The sequence below is a fragment of the Anguilla anguilla genome, chromosome 16 (assembly GCF_013347855.1).
Source record: "Anguilla anguilla isolate fAngAng1 chromosome 16, fAngAng1.pri, whole genome shotgun sequence".
NCBI lineage: Eukaryota > Metazoa > Chordata > Actinopteri > Anguilliformes > Anguillidae > Anguilla > Anguilla anguilla.
The window spans coordinates 5,689,253-5,708,426 of NC_049216.1; the positions used below are offsets into that span (position 1 = coordinate 5,689,253).

The window sequence follows — 19,174 nt, forward strand, 5'->3', positions numbered from 1 at the left end:
CAGAAAACATGCACACGTTGTAAACAATTAGCTGTTTTATTACTTTCTCGTCGTCAATTCCATATAGGCTAATCGCAAAATGACAAGAATAGAACAAAAACTCGGACTTGCGTGAAAATGTAAATTAGTAGTGGTACAGCCACCGTTTGCTTTCCTTCGAAGTTACTGCTAGCCGAGCAGCGAAGTGTGCCCTCCAGATGCAAACCATGCACCATAAATGAGTCCATAGTCTTCCTGGTCTTTTCGTGGAATTGAAAAATGGCAGTAAAATTGAGTAAAATTACGGCAGTCTGAAAAAGCTAAAGGGAAGATTACTAGAATTAACCTGTTATTTTACCCGGATAAAAAGTGCGGAAGGTGATTTCCAGTTTGCTTGTACTGTATCACCAATGTTAATTATGCAGAACTACCGCATACCTCACATAACTGTATCAAACGTTTTGAGTCAATTACAACGGGCTAACAAAGAAAATCCGGAAGAAAATATTCAGCAACCGAATTAATCCGTTTGAATGTTTTGGTAGCCTACGTAATATGCTGTCCCAGCACGAATGCTTAGCATTTTATAAAACGAATACTAGTAAAGCAAGAAAAGAACAGAAGAGCACACGTTATAATTCCAAGACGTTGATAGGCTATAACCAAAAGTAGGCTACTGCGCCGCATAACATACAAGTTTGATTTGAAGTTATTATGAAAATAAATTGGTTTGCCGCTGCATATTTTCAAACATGGCGGGTAATGGCGGAAAATAAATACAACACAAACGCTACGAGTACTCGACCAATCAGAAATGTTCAGCGCTGCAAGCTCCACCCAAAAGGTTCCTGTACTTTCGGAAAGTACTACCCCCCGAGCAGGAACGTTTTGGGGGGTAAAACAAAGCCCCCAGAACTAAATTTAGACCCTAGTTCCTGCGGTGGAAACGCACTGAGTTCCTCAAAAGGTTCCTAGTTCCGGGGTATAGTTCCTGCGGTGGAAACGCGGCTAAAGAAAATCCGGAAGAAAATATTCAGCAACCCAATTAATCCGTTTGAATGTTTTGGTAGCCTACGTAATATGCTGTCCCAGCACGAATGCTTAGCATTTTATAAAACGAATACTAAAGCAAGAAAAGAACAGAAGAGCACACGTTATAATTCCAAGACGTTGACAGGCTATAACCAAAAGTAGGCTACTGCGCCGCATAACATACAAGTTTGATTTGAAGTTATTATGAAAATAAATTGGTTTGCCGTTGCATATTTTCAAACATGGCGGGTAATGGCGGAAAATAAATACAACACAAATGCTACGAGTACTCGACCAATCAGAAATGTTCAGCGCTGCAAGCTCCACCCAAAAGGTTCCTGTACTTTCGGAAAGTACTACCCCCCGAGCAGGAACGTTTTGGGGGGTAAAACAAAGCCCCCAGAACTAAATTTAGACCCTAGTTCCTGCGGTGGAAACGCACTGAGTTCCTCAAAAGGTTCCTAGTTCCGGGGTATAGTTCCTGCGGTGGAAACGCGGCTTTAGTGTCATTTCAGTATAAAGTGTCATGTCTAAATGCAAGCGCTGGAGACATGACTGTCTTGTGCGGATACTTGCTTCTGATTGGTAGCCCACTAGGTGCTTGCGCGGCTGATTGGTTTAAATCCAAATGTCATGGTTCTTATTGAAGAAACTAAAGCTGCATTTCCACTGCAGAAACTTTCCCCAGGAACTATGAACCTTTTGAGGAACTCTGTGCGTTTCCACCGCAGGAACCAGGGTCTAAATTCCGGGGACTTTATTTTACCCCCCAAAAAGTCCCTGCTTGGGGGGTAGTGCTTTCGAAAAGTACAGGAACTTATGGGGTGGGGCGCAAGCGCTGAACGTTTCTGATTGGTCGAGTACTCGCAGCATTTTATTTCAACCGCCATTTTTTAAAATCTGCAGCCGCAAACCGATTTATTATTTTCAAAATAATAACTTGAATTCAAACATTATGTTATGCGGCGCAGTAGCCTACTTTTGGTTACAGCCTGTCAACGTCTAGAGATGGAAAATTAAGTGAGGATTATTTTGTGTGCTCTTCTGTTCTTTTCTTGCTTTAGCATTAAGTCTGTTTTATAAAATAAGCATTTGTGCTGGGACAGCAATATTACGTACCAAAACATTCAAACTATTTAATTCGGTTGCTGAATATTTTCATCCGGATTTTCTTTGTTAGCCCGTTATAATTGACTCAAAACGCTTGACACAGTTATGTGAGGCATGCGGTAGTTCTGCGTAATTTACGTTGGGGATACAGTAAAAGCAAACTGGAAAAAATCACTTTTTCAGGGTAAATTCTAATTCTAGTGATCGTCCCTTTTGCTTTTTCAAACTGCCACAATTTTACTCTGCGATTCTTCAATTCCACAAAAGAAGAGGAAGATTAGACATATGGACTCTAGGCTACCACTGCCACATTTATTAAAATTTTTACGCAAGTCCGAGTTTTCATTCTATTTATTGTTGTCATTTTGCGATTCTATGGAAATGACGATGAGATGTTTATTGCCCTTGGTTTTTTTTTACTTTCAGTACAATGTGGAATCAGTCTGTGACCATGAAACTTGATTGCGGGGGGATTTAATGGCCGTGTTGCGTTAAACCCCCTGCTCCTGCGTTTCCCCCCAGACCACCCTGCCGAACATCAGCGAGGACGTCCTGGCCGTGATGGACAACAAGAACCCCTCCATCAAGCAGCAGGCCTCTCTGTTCCTGGCCAGAAGCTTCCGGCACTGCACCGCCGCCAATCTGCCCAAGAGCGTCCTCAAACCCTTCTGCGCCGCGTTCCTCAAGGTACGGGCGCGCACCCCCCCACCACCTCCCCCCCACCCCACTGCTAGACCCGTTTCCGCAACCATGTCCCGATGACGGTAAAAACCAATCACCCGTTTGTTAAAAAAACAAAAACAAAATTTTTTTATTTTGTGTATACCACAGCAAGACACTAGTATAGCTACTGTCCCCGCATGACACTCACAAGAACTTGTTGGGTGGGTAAGCTACAGCCTGAAACCTCTTTCACATAAGAGTCGAGCGCCTTGTGTAACCCCAAGTAAGGCAGGGACTACACATGAGAAGAATCGAGTGTCCCCCCACCGCAGCCATGCTAATGCTATAACATGCCCAGGGTGACCGTAAAAGCCAATTAAATGACAGCAAATAATAATTAAAAAAAAAAAAAAAAAAAAAAAAAATTCATACCATTCCATACCAGGACACTAGTGTATAGCTACTATCCCTGTGTGACACACAATAACTTCTAAACATGTTGGGTGGTAGCCTACAAATCCTAATGCATTTATTGTAACTAAAGTAGATGATATTCTTCTCTTCATGTGGAAATATGGTTGCTCAGCACTGTATATTTAAGGCCGTTGTTTTGTTTTACTTTTGGAAAAACGTGCATTTCATTTCCCTCTTCCCGGTTTAACCATTTACCCAGGAGAGCCCTGCCCTCCAGGGCTGCCTGCCCTCCCATTGCCACCTTCAAGCTTCGGTGGCGCTTTGCTTTGCCGTTCCTCGAACCCGCGCATTAATCCCATTGGTCCTCATCGGGCCGGTCGTGTTTGGGTGGGCGTGTCCTCGGTCACTTGTGGGGTCGTATTGAGTTTTATTTGTTCCTATTTCCCGCTCCAGCAAGTGAACGACTCGGCGCCGGAGGTGAGGGACGCGGCCTTCGAAGCTCTGGGCACGGCCATGAAGGTGGTGGGGGAGAAGGCCGTCAACCCCTTCCTCTCCGACCTGGACAAGCTCAAGCTCGACAAGGTGGGACGACACGCAGCGCAGCCCGGCGGAGTTCGCTTTCTGGGGGGTTTTGTGTCGTTTCAGATTAGGGATTCGTCAAGACCGCTTTAGCATGTACAAGACCTTTTTGGCACACGCAAAACCAGTAACACGACCAGTGATTGGTGCAAAACGATTACCATGACCAATCACTGGTCATGTTACTGGTTCTGCGTGTGCTAAAACAGTTAGCGCGTGCTAAAGGTCTTAGTAAATGAGGCCCTTAGTGTATGGTTTTGATAGAAGGCTTGGTCAATTCAGAGTTTATGACCACTTTATGACCTCCCGGCTTTACATCGGTAAACTTGGGGATTAATTTCGTAAAGTGGGATAATAAAGTTGCACCAAAAAGTTATTGTTCCTGAGGCAGGCTGTCCATATGAATAGATTAACTGCGTATAATTTTCTGACACTTCTTTCTTGACCCCCCGCAGTCGCCAGCACCGTAGAAAATGGTTCTAACTGGAAAATATTATCCAATTGGGGCTCTACGCTAACGTTTTTGCTTTTTTTACATCAACCCCCGTTATCCAAAAAAAAAAATGGCATCTGGGCCAATTGTACTCTAAAATATGATTTTTGCTGTGAGAACTTGAGTAGTATGAGTGTTTGCGTTTAGTGTGTGAAGTCACTTAATTTTTCTGTTGGTGTTTTGTATTTCAATGAAATCATACACACATTTTGCATATGCCTTCCATTCAAAAGAAAATCCAAACTGTTCAGTAACACTTAAAATTAATTATTTTTTTACGACTTGTAGGTTTTTACTCCAACTAAAATTTGGCACTGCTGATTTTAATTTGCAGCTCAACGAGATCTCTAGCTGTTGAGTGAGGCGTGCTTTGTTAGGATTGGTGTGAAAACCTGCAGGACTGTATATCTCCAGGAACAGGGTTGGGCAGCCTTGCTCTATATTCTCTGTGATATGATTAAGATGTAAGGGTGGAAACTTCAGCGTAGGGACGCCTTGCTTACAGAGTGTACCCAGTTTACCCCCTCTGCTCCCCAGTGGGCTCTCCTGGCCGTTTTAGTTTGCTTGCTAGGACGAAGTGTAGCACAGTGGGTAAGGAACTGGGCTTGTAACCGAAAGGTGGCAGGTTTGACTCCCGGGTAAGGACACTGCCGTTGTACCCTTGAGCAAGGTACTTGCATTGCTTCAGTATATATCCAGCTGTATAAATGGATACAATGTAATATGCTATGTAAAAAGTTGTGTAAGTCGCTCTGGATAAGAGCGTCTGCTAAATGCCTGTAATGTAATGTAATGTAATGCTTGCTAACGATGCGTTTCGTCTGCACGCTGAACAGATAAAGGAATGCGCTGACAAAGTGGAGCTGGCTGGAGGGAAGAAAGGAGGAGGAGGCGGAGGAGGAGCGGCTCCAGAGAAGGAGAAACCCGCCGCCAAGGCCCAGCCGCCCGCCGAGTCCTCCGCCAAGCCCTCCGGGCCCCCTAAGAAAGCCCCCGTCGCCAAGGTGAGGAACTGTGACATCACGCCGTTCCGCCGACCACGCTGTGCGGTCGTCTGGCTCTGTTTAGAGGCATTCTGTACAGTGACCGTCTAGGCCGATAAGAACTGGAGACAGCTTCTAACCACTTCCATGGATTCCTACAGGGAGCTGCTCTTTGGCACATGAAGCCAGTTCATGGAGGCAGCCATGTTTGACTGAGGAGCTTTTGGCGCCAGAGCATGTGCACTGGGCACTGGGCACAAGGGATGAATGCTGAATGAAAAAATAAAAATTGCTTTGGGGCTCAGAAAAGAAACCAGTCCCTGGAGAGTAATTGGTTCAGTGTGAATAGATTTTAGGATTTTAAAAGTACTGTCCAAAACAGGTGTAATTTGTCCATGGAAAATTCCAAGTCGTCCAACAGTCACGCCTCTGCTCTGATGCTCGCAGGCTTCCGGCTCGGGACCCCCCAAGAAGGGCAAGTCCGCCCCGGCCGGCGCCGCCAAGGGGAAGAAGCCCAAAGACGACGGCCGGGAGGTGGTGGAGGTGGAGATGTCCGTAAGTCAGGGGCGGCGGCCAAACCTGCCTCGGGCTACCGGGCTACCGGGCTACCGGGCTATCGGGCTATCGGGCTATCGGGCTATCGGGCTATCGGGCTATCGGGCTATCGGGCTATCGGGCTATCGGGCTATCGGACTCTAGGCCAACCCAAAGTGACGTGATGCTGTTTTTCCGTATGATACACATATTTTGCTAAATAAAACAGCCCATGAAACCAGAGTCACATTAGCGGTTTGCTTCTGGCAGCCGGGTGGGTTACGTCAGTTGTGCTTCACAAAGAAATAGTCAGAACACTGTGAGGGCGCGTTGGGGGAGGGGGGGGTGGAGGTGGAGGTGAAACCGAAAATCCCTATGGGAGAAAAGAATTGGAAATCTGCCAAGGCAACCCATGTGGCAGAAGAGAGACTTCTGGGTTGGCCTACAAAATGACATCACTGTACCCATGGCAGAAGAGACTTCTGGGTTTGCCTACAAAATGACATCAAAATGACTGTAACACTATTACCACCTCCCCCACCCGCGCACCCGCTCAGGGGCGTGGCCCGGGGTTGCGGGGCGCAGCGGCCAGGCCGTTTCCCGCGGAGTGACCCCCCCCCTTTTCTCCCGCAGCCGGAGGCGTGCGAGGAGAAGGCCGCTGCCGTGCTTCCCGCCTCCTGCATGCAGCTGCTGGACAGCGGGAACTGGAAGGAGCGACTGGCCAGCATGGAGGAGTTCCAGAAGGTGACGCGTCAAAATCCTCACCCCCCTTCCCCCATACCTCGGCCTGGCTACAGGCAAGGGCTCTGGGCTAACATTTTTTCCCCCAAGGAGCACATTTCCTCCCAAGTTAAAAAAATTTAGCAGTCAGCACAGTAATGTATCAAAATGTGTGGATGCGGTCCTAGATTATCTTTCCAGTTAGCGCACGTCAGATTTCAGGAGCTAACGGTCCTAACATGGGAGCGGCGTAGAAAAGCAGCCAAACAGGGCGATGAGTCTCGCACGTGTGCCGAGTCTTCACCACTTCCTCCTGTTCTGTGACTGACGAGACGCGAGTTTGGCACCGAAACCTGCGCGAGGAAGAATGGTGCGCTAATTGTCGTTAGCAAAACACAGGTGTGCTTGCCATCAACATTAGTTAAAAATAAAAAAAAATAAAAATAATGTTTCTGCAAGTGTTACTGGTGTTAATTCCCTCAGGTTAAGGTGCTAATGGTACCAACCAATTTTCAGGTTCTCTTGGATTGCGCTGTGAGAATTTTTTTTCCCCCGCCGGTGTTTTCTTCGAATTTGCAAATTGTGCCAGTTTGTTTTTTTTTGCCTACGCTTAAGTATGTGAAGGACTTGCTTGATTTTGTGCGTGTCTCTACGTATGGCCCACAGGTGAAATGATTTAAATGTCTGCAAATTGTATGTGCTTAGAGTAATCTAAACATGTTGAAATTGAGTGTTCTTGAAATTATTTAAATCAGCGATACTGATTTAGGCATGTCTGAGGTGATTTAAACGTGTGAATATGAGATACGCATGTCTGAGGTGATTTAAACGTGTGAAAGTGATTCAGGTGTGTCTGAGGTGATTTAAACATGTGATAGTGATTCTGGCGAGTCTGAGGTGATTTAAACGTGTGAATATGAGATACGCATGTCTGAGGTGATTTAAACGTGTGAAAGTGATTCAGGTGTGTCTGAGGTGATTTAAACATGTGATAGTGATTCTGGCGAGTCTGAGGTGATTTAAACGTGTGAATATGAGATACGCATGTCTGAGGTGATTTAAACGTGTGAAAGTGATTCAGGTGTGTCTGAGGTGATTTAAACATGTGATAGTGATTCTGGCGAGTCTGAGGTGATTTAAGCGTGTGAAAGTGAGTTAAGTGTGTCTGAGGTGATTTAAGCGTGTGAAAGTGAGTTAAGCGTGTATGAGGTGATTTAAGCGTGTGAAAGTGAGTTAAGTGTGTCTGAGGTGATTTAAGCGTGTGAAAGTGAGATACGCATGTCTGAGGTGATTTAAACGTGTGAAAGTGAGTTAAGCGTGTATGAGGTGATTTAAGCGTGTGAAAGTGAGTTAAGTGTGTCTGAGGTGATTTAAACATGTGATAGTGATTCTGGCGAGTCTGAGGTGATTTAAACGTGTGAATATGAGATACGCATGTCTGAGGTGATTTAAACATGTGATAGTGATTCTGGCGAGTCTGAGGTGATTTAAACGTGTGAATATGAGATACGCATGTCTGAGGTGATTTCAACGTGTGAAAGTGAGTTAAGTGTGTCTGAGGTGATTTAAGCGCGTGAAAGTGAGTTAAGTGTGTCTGAGGTGATTTAAACGTGTGAATATAAGTTAAGCGTGTCTGAGGTGATTTAAGCATGTGAAAGTGAGTTAAGCGTGTCTGAGGTGATCTAAACATGTGAAAGTGAGTTATGCGTGTCTGAGGTGATTTAAACATGTGAAAGTGATTCTGGCGTGTATGAGGTGATTTAAACATGTGAAAGTGAGTTAAGCGTGTCTGAGGTGATTTAAACGTGTGAAAGTGCATTAAGCGTGTCTGAGGTGATTTAAACGTGTGAAAGTGAGAGATGCATGTCTGAGGTGATTTAAACGTGTGAAAGTGAGTTAAGTGTGTCTGGGGTGATTTAAACATGTGAAAGTGCGTTAAGCGTGTCTGAGGTGATCTAAACGTGACGGCGGTGTGGCTCTCAGGCGGTGGAGGTGATGGAGAAGAGCGAGATGCCCTGCCAGGCGCTCGTCAGAATGCTGGCCAAGAAGCCCGGCTGGAAGGAGACCAACTTCCAGGTACGCCTCATTTCCTGTCTGAAGGAGTGCGACTGCTGTGCCGACCGTGTTGAGCAACTGTGTTCTGGGTGCAGGTGACTGCGCAGTGTTGATCAACTGTGTTCAGGGTGCAGGTGGCTGCGCAGTGTTGAGTAACTGTGTTCAGGGTGCAGGTGGCTGCGCAGTGTTGAGTAACTGTGTTCAGGGTGCAGGTGACTGCGCAGTGTTGAGTAACTGTGTTCAGGGTGCAGGTGACTGCGCAGTGTTGAGTAACTGTGTTCAGGATGCAGGTGACTGAGCCGTGTTGAGTAACTGTGTTCAGGGTGCAGGTGACTGTGCAATGTTGAGTAACTGTGTTCAGGGTGCGGGTGACTGCGCAGTGTTGAGCAACTGTGTTCAGGATGCAGGTGACTGTGCAATGTTGAGTAACTGTGTTCAGGGTGCAGGTGACTGCGCAGTGTTGAGTAACTGTGTTCAGGGTGCAGGTGACTGCGCAGTGTTGATCAACTGTGTTCAGGGTGCAGGTGGCTGCGCAGTGTTGAGTAACCGTGTCGTGTGTGCAGGTGATGCAGATGAAGCTGCACATCGTGGGCCTGGTGGCCCAGAAGGGCTCCTTCTCCAAGACCTCGGCGGGGGTGGTGCTGGACGGGCTGGTGGACAAGGTCGGGGACGTCAAGTGCGGCCTGAAGGCCAAGGAGGCCCTTACCGCCATCGGGGAAGCCTGCTCCCTGCCCTGGACTGCCGAACAGGTCAGCCCCGCCCCGCCCCGCCCCGCCACAACCTTTCCACGAATGTCCTCTTTATCGCGTGATCAGGTCACATGCTCATTCTCAGACCCTAAGCATCTCCCAGGCTCAGCATTGGCTTGACTGACGAGCGTGCCCTCCTGCTATTGGCTCTGACTGAGCAGAAGAGATCTTGGGTCATTAGCACGCAGACAAGACTCTGGCTGAAACGCTTACGGTCTGATTAATCGGGGGGGAAAATCACACCCCTAGTTTCGTACTTCCTGTTGAATTGTCTTTGTGAATATGCTGCAAGTGTGTCCAATTGGTTCATATTGTCATTGACTCATTACTTTATTTTATCCATTTCCCCCAGGCCAATTCTCTAAAAGTAGCTAATCTTTTTTTTTTTAATTTTTTTTATTTTTTATGTCACAGAACAGAAATTTTGTAAAATTTATAAACTCATGTTAATAAGACATGGAATAGAATTTAAGTTACAGCAGAACGTAATGAATAATAAATGGAATCGCTAAGTACAATTAAGGAGCAGCTGACTGAGTATCGAGTTTTAACTACAGCCTTCTGAGTGTGAATTCAGGATTTTTGGTCTTCAAGTGACCTTTATATTAATCACTCAACCACTTATCTTTCGGCACACACCTCTGCTTAGTTTATTGCTGAAAACAGTAGAATGAGGCCCCTCGTTTCTGCAAGTAAAGCTTAAATCCCCTCCCCTCCCTCTTTTTAAGTCCTATTACAGTGCCTGCCTTGCAGTATTTTAGATGACTGTGGTCAATCTGAAATGTGCAGAATGTGTGTTTTTTCACATTTTGGAAGTAGGAGTCCACCGCAGGTCATCTCCAGAGACGGAGTGGGTTTTTAATATTTATTTATTTATTTTTTTGGTACATTTTTAGCTGTTTTTTTTTTTTTTTTTTTTTTTTGCCTTATTTAAACATGAATTCCCATTGAGGTTAGAGAATCATTTACGAGAGAGAAGAACAATAAATCCAAAGTGATACGAAACGAAGAATATCTGTATAGATAACGGTTGATTTTTAAGTTCGTTTACGATGGTGTTGCAGTTTTGAAGGATCCCACATGCAGCGGTTGTTTCCTCTTCCAGGTCGTCTCGATGGTTTTTGCTCAGAAGAACCCAAAAAACCAGGCAGAGACCCTGAACTGGCTCGCGAACGCCATGAAGGAGTTTGGATTTTCCGGGTAAGGTTTTTTTAAAAAAAGCGTATTTACATAAACACAGAAATGTTTTGAGTTTTTACTGTTTGCCATTTCATTTTTAAACGTTCTCTCTCTTAACTTTGTCATAAATTTCTGTGCGATGTTCAGTTGTGGTAATGTCCCGTTTTGTGTGCATTTAACCCCCCGCAGTATCAACGTTAAGGCCTTCATCAACAACGTCAAAACCGCGTTGGGCGCCACCAATCCCGTGAGTAGAGCCGGCCTTCCGTTCGTACGATCCCACCCCGTCGGAACGGGAACCCCAGGGCGGCGTCGAGGCGGATCCGCTTCAGGATTTCACGTTCCGTCGTTCCGTCGTTTATTTGATCTTTTCCGTTCGTTTCGCGGTTGTGAGCTACTGCTGCACACTGCACGTGCATCGTTGCCATCGCTGAAAACACTTCACTTTGGCCCAGTTCAGGGGTAAACCTGCATTAAGGAGCACGGCTGTTCATTAATTTGTTCCGGAACAAATGACTGATGGATGTCCTCCGGGAACTTGGTTGTGCACCCCTGATCCAGATATGCATGCTGTTTATGGGCTCTGGCCTCCCAGGGCCTGGTCTCTTTCCCCTGTGTGTAATGTGGTGATTCCCCCCCCTCCCCCCTCCAGGCCGTCAGGACGTCCGCCATCACCCTGCTGGGGGTCATGTACCTGTACATGGGGGCCCCCCTGCGCATGTTCTTCGAGGACGAGAAGCCCGCCCTGCTGGCTCAGATAGACGCGGAGTTCGAAAAGGTACGTCTTTAGTGGCCATTTTGGAGCGGTCCTGTGGCCATTTACAGGCCACAGGGGTTTAATGTTCAACCACTTCTTTTTCACCAATGGTTGTTACCAGGCAGTGTTAGTGTGCTCGTGGTTTTTTGGAGAGAGGTCACTGGTCGATGTGCTTGTGGTTTTTTGGAGAGACGTTATCGGTCACTATGCTGATGGTTTTTTTGGAGAGTGGTCATTGGTCACTGTGCTCATTGCTTTTGGAGAGACGTTATCGGTCACTATGCTGATGGTTTTTTTGGAGAGTGGTCATTGGTCACTGTGCTCATTGCTTTTGGAGAGACGTTATCGGTCACTATGCTGATGGTTTTTTTGGAGAGTGGTCATTGGTCACTGTGCTCATTGCTTTTGGAGAATGGCCGTTGGTCGATGTGCTCATGGGTTATGGAGAGGTTATTGGTTGATATGCTCATGGTATTGGAGAGTGGTCATTGGTTGCTGTGCTCATGGTTTGGGAGAATGGTCACTGGTCGATGTGCTCTTGGTTTTGGAGAGTGGTCATTGGTTGCTGTGCTCATGGTTTTGGAGAGTGGTTATTGGTTGATATGCTCATGGTATTGGAGAGTGGTCATTGGTTGCTGTGCTCATGGTTTGGGAGAATGGTCACTGGTCGATGTGCTTGTGGTTTTTTGGAGAGAGGTTATCGGTCACTCTGCTGATGGTTTTTTTGGAGAGTGGTCATTGGTCATTGTGCTCATTGTTTTTGGAGGGTGGTTATTGGTCACTGCTGGTGGTTTTTTTGGAGAGTGGTCATTGGTCGATGTGCTCATGGTTTTGGAGAGTGGGTATTGGTCAATGTGCTCATGGTTTTTGGAGAGTGGTCATTGGTCACTGTGCTGATGGTTTTTGCAGAGTGGTTATTGGTTGATGTGCTCATGGTTTTTGGGGAGTGGTTATTGGTCACTATGCTGATGGTTTTTTTTGGAGAGTGGTCATTGGTCACTGTGCTCATTGCTTTTGGGGAGAGGTTATTGGTCACTATGCTGATGGTTTTTTTGGAGAGTGGTCATTGGTTGCTGTGCTCATGGTTTTGGAGAGTGGTCATTGGTTGCTGTGCTCATGGTTTTGGAGAGTGGTTAGTGGTTGCTGTGCTCATGGTTTTGGAGAGTGGTCATTGGTCACTGCGCTCATGGTTTTTGAAGAGTGGTCATTGGTCGATGTGCTCATGGTTTTGGAGAGTGGCTATTAGTTGCTGTGCTCATGGATTTGGAGAGTGGTCATTGGTCGATGTGCTCATGGTTTTTTGGAGAGTGGTCATTGGTCACTGCGCTCATGCTTTTTGAAGAGTGGTTAGTGGCCGCTGTGCTCATGGTTTTTTGAATGGCGTATTTCAGATGCAGGGCCAGTCTCCACCGGCGCCCTTCAGGGGCCTCAAGAAGGGCGGGGAGGACGAAGGGGGCGAGTCCGAGGAGCAGGAAGAGGAGGGAGCCGTCGTCGACGTCATGGACCTGCTGCCCAGGGCCGACATCAGGTACGTGCGTTCCTTCAGGCGCGTCGCCTCGGCGACGTTTAGTTTAAAAAAAAAAAAAAAAAAAAAAAACGTTTTTTTCCATGGCCTCCGTCCTTTCGTCTGCAGCGACAAGATCACGTTGGACATGGTGTCCAAGATCGGCGACAAGAACTGGAAGATCCGCAAGGAAGGCCTCGACGAGATGGCGGCGGTCATCTCCGAGGCCAAGTTCATCAAGGCCAGCGTGGGCGATCTTCCCCTGGCGCTCAAGGGCCGTCTCAACGACTCCAACAAGCTCCTGGTGAGAAGGCCCGTCTCTTCTCGACCCGTTTCGCGGTCCGCGTCGACGTTGCGTATTTGCACCGGTGGAATCTGTCAATATTGTGTTGCCGCTCCACGCGTGCTTAAACGACGGTTAAAATAATTTTTCCCTTTGAGCGTCTTTTCCTGTTCCTGGCGCAAGTCGTATTTTTGGGTTAATGTTTTGCCTGGCGTTAATTAACCGGCGTTAATTCCGGTTATGTATGTTCACAACTGCTGACGTGGTATAACTGTCATAAGTACATGTGGTTCTGTCAGTCTGTTATGTGTTGTATCACCAGTGTGGGCTGTGCAGGGCTGTAATGCTGTATCTGTTCACCAGTGTGGGCTGTGCAGGGCTGTAATGCTGTATGTGTTCACCAGTGTGGGCTGTGCAGGGCTGTAATGCTGTATGTGTTCACCAGTGTGGACTGTGCAGGGCTGTAATGCTGTATGTGTTCACCACTGTGGGCTGTACAGGGCTGTAATGCTGTATGTGTTCACCACTGTGGGCTGTGCAGGGCTGTAATGCTGTATCTGTTCACCAGTTTGGGCTGTGCAGGGCTGTAATGCTGTATGTGTTCACCACTGTGGGCTGTACAGGGCTGTAATGCTGTTTGTGTTCACCACTGTGGGCTGTGCAGGGCTGTAATGCTGTATGTGTTCACCGGTGTGGGCTGTGCAGGGCTGTAATGCTGTATCTGTTCACCGGTGTGGGCTGTACAGGGCTGTAATGCTGTATGTGTTCACCAGTGTGGGCTGTACAGGGCTGTACAGGGCTGTAATGCTGTATGTGTTCACCAGTGTGGGCTGTGCAGGGCTGTAATGCTGTATCTGTTCACCGGTGTGGGCTGTACAGGGCTGTAATGCTGTATGTGTTCACCAGTGTGGGCTGTACAGGGCTGTGCAGGGCTGTAATGCTGTATGTGTTCACCAGTGTGGGCTGTGCAGGGCTGTAATGCTGTATGTGTTCACCGGTGTGGGCTGTGCAGGGCTGTAATGGTATCTCCATGCCTTCCTCAGGTGCAGCAGACCCTGTCCATCCTGCAGCAGGTCGCCGTGGCGATGGGTCCCTCGCTGAAGCAGCACGTGAAGTCCCTGGGCATCCCTATCATCACCGTGCTGGGGGACAGCAAGGTGAGGCAAGATGTCCGCCTGTGTGGCTCATAGTGTCTGTGCACGATCCAGCATTGGGCTAACTTCACGCAATAATATGCTAGTTTTGTTTAATGCCGTCAGTTTGGTTTGTTCAGAAATCGGCAAAATGATCCGGGCTGGAATGAACAAAATGGTGAAAGAGTTTTAATGGAAATGTTTGAAAACGTAGTTATATTCGTGTCACGTGTGGACAATACGGGTGAAATAGGGGTCACAGGTTGCAGTGACTAATGGGAAATGGAGTTTTAACAAATTATTATTGTTGAAAACGTCTGTCTAAATCTGTTGAAATACTTGTTTTAAAAAAAAAAAAAAAAAAAAAAAAAACATTTTCTTACGACAGTAGATTTGGAAGTTTGTCCGTGGAATGGCCAGTTTCTGCTTGAGTATCGTTGGCCTGACGGCATCTCGGATCAAGGGCATCATTGCCATGATTTGATGTGGCCATTAACAGAAATCATTTGAAGTGCCCAAAAGACTTAAAAAATTTATGTCATTATGTCAGGTAGTTCAGAGTATTTATTTATTTATTTTAAAGTTTAATAAAAATTGAGATAAAGGCATTGTTCAACCTTTTTTGACCAGACAGGGATGGCTCTCCACAGTGTCTTTTGTCTTTTTTTGGAGATATAATTTGTTTATTTTTTTGGTTGAACTATCCCTTTAAGCCACTTGACGCATTCTTGTGCCAAACTGAATGTGAATGGAGCCAGGTTAAACCAACGGATCGTCTGTGTTCCATTTTGGGAATGATACTCCGGAATTCCGATACTCGGGAATTCCGATGACTGGGAATTCCCAGTGCCTGCCCCTAGCCCTGTTGTGCTAACCCCATTTTCTGTCGAATCACCATGTGTGTTCCCTCCCCCCCCTGTCCCCCAGGCCAACGTGCGCGCGACCGCCCTAGCCACCCTCAACGCCTGGGTGGAGCAGACGGGCATGAAGGAGTGGCTGGAGGGGGAGGACCTCTCCGAGGAGCTCAAGAAGGAGAACCCCTTCCTCAGGCAGGAGGTACCAGCAGCCCCCTCCGTTAGCTGACTTGGACACTGTGTCGTGATTGGCCACACCCACATAAGCGCACCTGACGCTAAGCAGATTGAGTTGGACGAGCCTGTCATGGACAGCATAACACATTTTAACACGTCCCAGCATCAGTGTTACCGTGTCAGGTTAATACAAACCAATAAAGAGGGTTCAATCACGTACTGCAATTGACATTTTATATACTGTAATTTTCCAGTTTATTTATACGAGTGTTATGCAATCGGCCTTTTTCCGATTAACCGGGGACAGCCAGCTTCAGGGTTTGAGTCGAGTAGAGAGGGGGTTGAGTCGTGGGGTTGAGTGGAGTAGAGAGGGGGTTGAGTCGAGGGGTTGAGTGGAGGGTTGGAGTCGAGTAGAGAGGGGGTTGAGTCAAGGGGTTGAGTCGAGTAGAGGGGGGGTTGAGTCGAGGGGTTGAGTCGAGGGTTGGAGTCGAGTAGAGAGGGGGTTGAGTCAAGGGGTTGAGTCGAGTAGAGGGGGGGTTGAGTCGAGGGGTTGAGTCGAGTAGAGGGGGGGTTGAGTCGAGGGGTTGAGTCGAGGGTTGGAGTCGAGTAGAGAGGGGGTTGAGTCAAGGGGTTGAGTCGAGTAGAGGGGGGGTTGAGTCGAGGGGTTGAGTCGAGTAGAGGGGGGATTGAGTGGAGGGGTTGAGTCGAGTGGAGGGGGGGTTGAGTGGAGGGTTGGAGTCGAGTGGAGGGGGGGTTGCGTCGAGGGGGCACATTGTTCCCTAACCTACTTGTGTACTCTGCGAGACGCACAGCTGAAGGCGTTTCCTTTGTTCACGGGCCTGCCGTCCTCCCCCCCCACCCCCCGTCCCCCCCCCGGCAGGTGCTGGGCTGGCTGGCGGAGAGGTTGCCCACGCTGCGCGCCGTGCCCACGGACCTGGCGCTCTGCCTGCCCTACCTGTACGCCGCCCTGGAGGACCGCAACGGGGACGTCCGCAAGAAGGCCCAGGACGCCCTGCCCACCTTCATGATGCACCTGGGCTACGAGAAGATGGTCAAAGCCGCGGGGAAGCTCAAGGTGCGCGCGTCCGCGCTTCTGCTGGGGGGGCTGTCAGTCAAACTCAGTCCTGGGGTAAAGCAAAATTTAAGTGATCGAATCTGAGGCTGAGGTGAATCAGTAGGCTCCTGATTGGTGGAAGTGTGGACAACTAACCATGTGGTAGGTAATGAAGAACTCCCAAGACAAAGAAAATGAGGCTAATTTTTATTTATTTATTTATTTATTTATCTATCTTATCTATCCATCCTTTATTTGACCAGAAAGGTCCCATTGAGATACAGTATCTCTTCTGCCAGGGAGCCCTGGTCAAGATGGCAGCAGAAAAATAAAAGTTTCATATAAAAAAACATACCCAGAACAGAACATACAAGGATCAGGAGCTAAAAGGCACTTGTTGTTAGAAACAATAACACTGTTCGGTAAAAACTGATTGCATTGAGTTAGGTTGAGGAAAAATTCTGAACTTTAAACATGTGTTTCAACTGCTTTAATTGAACAAGAGTTTGGCTGTAACCATAAATGAGCAGGGGGCCCCAGGACCGAGTTTGATAAGGGCTGTTTTTCAGACGCACGCATTGGTCCGGTCAGTTAGGGGGTTTAAGGTGTTGCTGGTCCCTTCCCTCTGCAGACTTCCTCTAAGGACCAGGTGATGGGCATGCTGGAGAAGGCGCGGGCGGTCATGCCCGCCAAACCCGCCGCCCCTGCCCCCGCCAAAGCTGCCCCCTCCAAGCCCGCGGCCAGCGCGCCTGCCGCAAAGCCTGCCCCGGGTCAGTATGGACATGTGCGCACACACTCTCTCTCTCACACACACATACACACACACACTTTCTCTCACACGCATGCACGCACTCTCTCTCTCTCTCTCTCTCTCTCTCTCTCTCTCTCTCTCTCTCTCTCTCTCTTTCTCTCTCTCACACACACACGCTCTCTCTTTCTCTCTCTCACACTGACTCACTAACTCACTCTCTCTCACACACACGCGCACTCTCTCACACACAAGCACACACACACAGGATTAGACATGCATTCTCCCATCCTTTTGGGGAAAAAGCTAGAAACGGTCCGTTGCTTCAGTTACCGTGTATCTTAAGAGCCCGACTTGAGGCGGACATTTTGTGCACTCATGTAAGTCACAGCAGTTCCGTGCATGCAGTTTTTCATTTCCTGTTGAGCTTCTCCTAGAGCTGACCGTAAAGCCTCTGTCTTCTCTGTGATGCAACTTATTTAATTCCCCCCCCCCCCACTGGGTTGCAGATACGGCTAGGACGCTGTCCGTCAGCGAAGACTCCGGCGTCTTCGAGCCCAAAGCCGAGACCAAGAAAGCAAAGCCGGGAGGAGCCGCTGCCAAAGGAAAGGTGAGACCCCCGCCCTCCCCCCCCTTTCACCCTCTGTTTCTCATTGGCCCTGCTGCTGCCACTGGCTCCACCCACTCTGTGCCGTTAAGCATGTTATTGATGGCGGCTTGTGTGGCTGTTTTTTTATTTATTTTTGTTCTTTTGGAAGTTGCTTTAAAAGGCCCCTCGTCACCAAACCCTCGAGTTCGGCAGGAGGGATTTAACACCCTAAAAGTGCACGGGGTGCGCGCACGCCCGTTTCGGGTTCCACCTCGCGCCCACTTAATGGACAGACGGACGCCTGTGGGAGGTCTCTCTCTTTCCCGCTTTCTCCTCCGCTGGAGGGGAGGGAAGGAGGGTTCCGTTTGCCTCATTCCTCTCTCTCTCTTTCTCCGCTGCAGGGTGTTCTCGGGAAGAAGGCTCCGGCCAAGACCGGTGCCAAGGAGGAAGAGGATCGGTCCGGGCCCATCTTCATCCTGGTTCCCAACGGGAAAGAACAGAGGATAAAGGAGGAGAAGGGCTTGAAGGCAAGGCTGTGCGATCCCCTAGGAATGGTCAGAGCATGGGGAGATGGGCAGGGCAGAGAGATGGGGGCGGGTCCGAGACTGCATTGTGACATCATAGAATTTAGAAGTTGGTTGTGCAGTTATATTGTTCGGAGTTACTTGGTACTTTTTACTATGGCAATGGCAGTACCTGAAATTGTGGGGAGAGAGAGGCCGATGGACAGTGGGGGGAGAGAGAGGGCGGATGCTGACTTCGCTCCGCTGTGACGCAGGTCCTGAAGTGGAACTTCATGACGCCCAGAGACGAGTACGTGGAGCAGCTGAAGACCCAGATGTCCCCCTGCCTGGCCAAGTGGCTGCTGGACGAGCTCTTCCACTTGGACTTCCAGCGACACGTCAAGGCCGTCGGCGTCATGATTGAGGTGGGGCTTCAGGGCCGAAGGGGAGGGGTTATGGAGGTGTGGCTTCAGGGCTGAAGGGGAGGGGTTATGGAGGTGTGGCTTCAGGGCCGAAGGGGAGGGGTTATGGAGGTGTGGCTTCAGGGCCGAAGGGGAGGGGTTATGGGGGTGTGGCTTCAGGGCAGAAGGGGAGGTGTTATGGAGGTGTGGCTTCACGACCGAAGGGAAGGGGTTATGGAGGTGTGGCTTCAGGGCCAAAAGGGGAGGGGTTATGGAGGTGTGGCTTCAGGGCCAAAAGGGGAGGGGTTATGGAGGTGTGGCTTCAGGACTGAAGGGGAGGGGTTATGGAGGTGTGGCTTCAGGGCTGAAGGGGAGGGGTTATGGAGGTGTGGCTTCAGGGCCGAAGGGGAGGGGTTATGGAGGTGTGGCTTCAGGGACGAAGGGGAGGGGTTATGGAGGTGTGGCTTCAGGGCTTAAGGGGAGGGGTTATGGAGGTGTGGCTTCAGGGCCGAAGGGGAGGGGTTATGGGGGTGTGGCTTCAGGGCAGAAGGGGAGGTGTTATGGAGGTGTGGCTTCAGGACCGAAGGGAAGTGGTTATGGAGGTGTGGCTTCAGGGCCAAAAGGGGAGGGGTTATGGAGGTGTGGCTTCAGGACTGAAGGGGAGGGGTTATGGAGGTGTGGCTT

At 48.6% G+C, this 19,174-nt stretch overlaps 1 protein-coding gene across 5 annotated transcripts in view; it reads left to right on the forward strand.

The window, feature by feature from the left end:
- Positions 1-19,174, forward strand: part of LOC118215378 (cytoskeleton-associated protein 5-like) — a 51,260-nt gene that overhangs the window by 12,109 nt on the left and 19,977 nt on the right. For all 5 annotated transcript variants that reach the window (XM_035396105.1, XM_035396106.1, XM_035396104.1 and 2 more), the window contains exons 11-29: positions 2,644-2,808; positions 3,652-3,780; positions 5,107-5,271; positions 5,698-5,805; positions 6,418-6,528; positions 8,488-8,580; positions 9,123-9,308; positions 10,414-10,508; positions 10,677-10,734; positions 11,140-11,265; positions 12,636-12,772; positions 12,878-13,052; positions 14,075-14,188; positions 15,092-15,220; positions 16,076-16,270; positions 16,881-17,019; positions 17,507-17,607; positions 17,988-18,113; positions 18,365-18,514. In XM_035396105.1, coding sequence (XP_035251996.1) covers positions 2,644-2,808; positions 3,652-3,780; positions 5,107-5,271; positions 5,698-5,805; positions 6,418-6,528; positions 8,488-8,580; positions 9,123-9,308; positions 10,414-10,508; positions 10,677-10,734; positions 11,140-11,265; positions 12,636-12,772; positions 12,878-13,052; positions 14,075-14,188; positions 15,092-15,220; positions 16,076-16,270; positions 16,881-17,019; positions 17,507-17,607; positions 17,988-18,113; positions 18,365-18,514 — 2,502 coding nt within the window. The remainder of the gene's footprint in view (positions 1-2,643; positions 2,809-3,651; positions 3,781-5,106; positions 5,272-5,697; positions 5,806-6,417; positions 6,529-8,487; positions 8,581-9,122; positions 9,309-10,413; positions 10,509-10,676; positions 10,735-11,139; positions 11,266-12,635; positions 12,773-12,877; positions 13,053-14,074; positions 14,189-15,091; positions 15,221-16,075; positions 16,271-16,880; positions 17,020-17,506; positions 17,608-17,987; positions 18,114-18,364; positions 18,515-19,174) is intronic.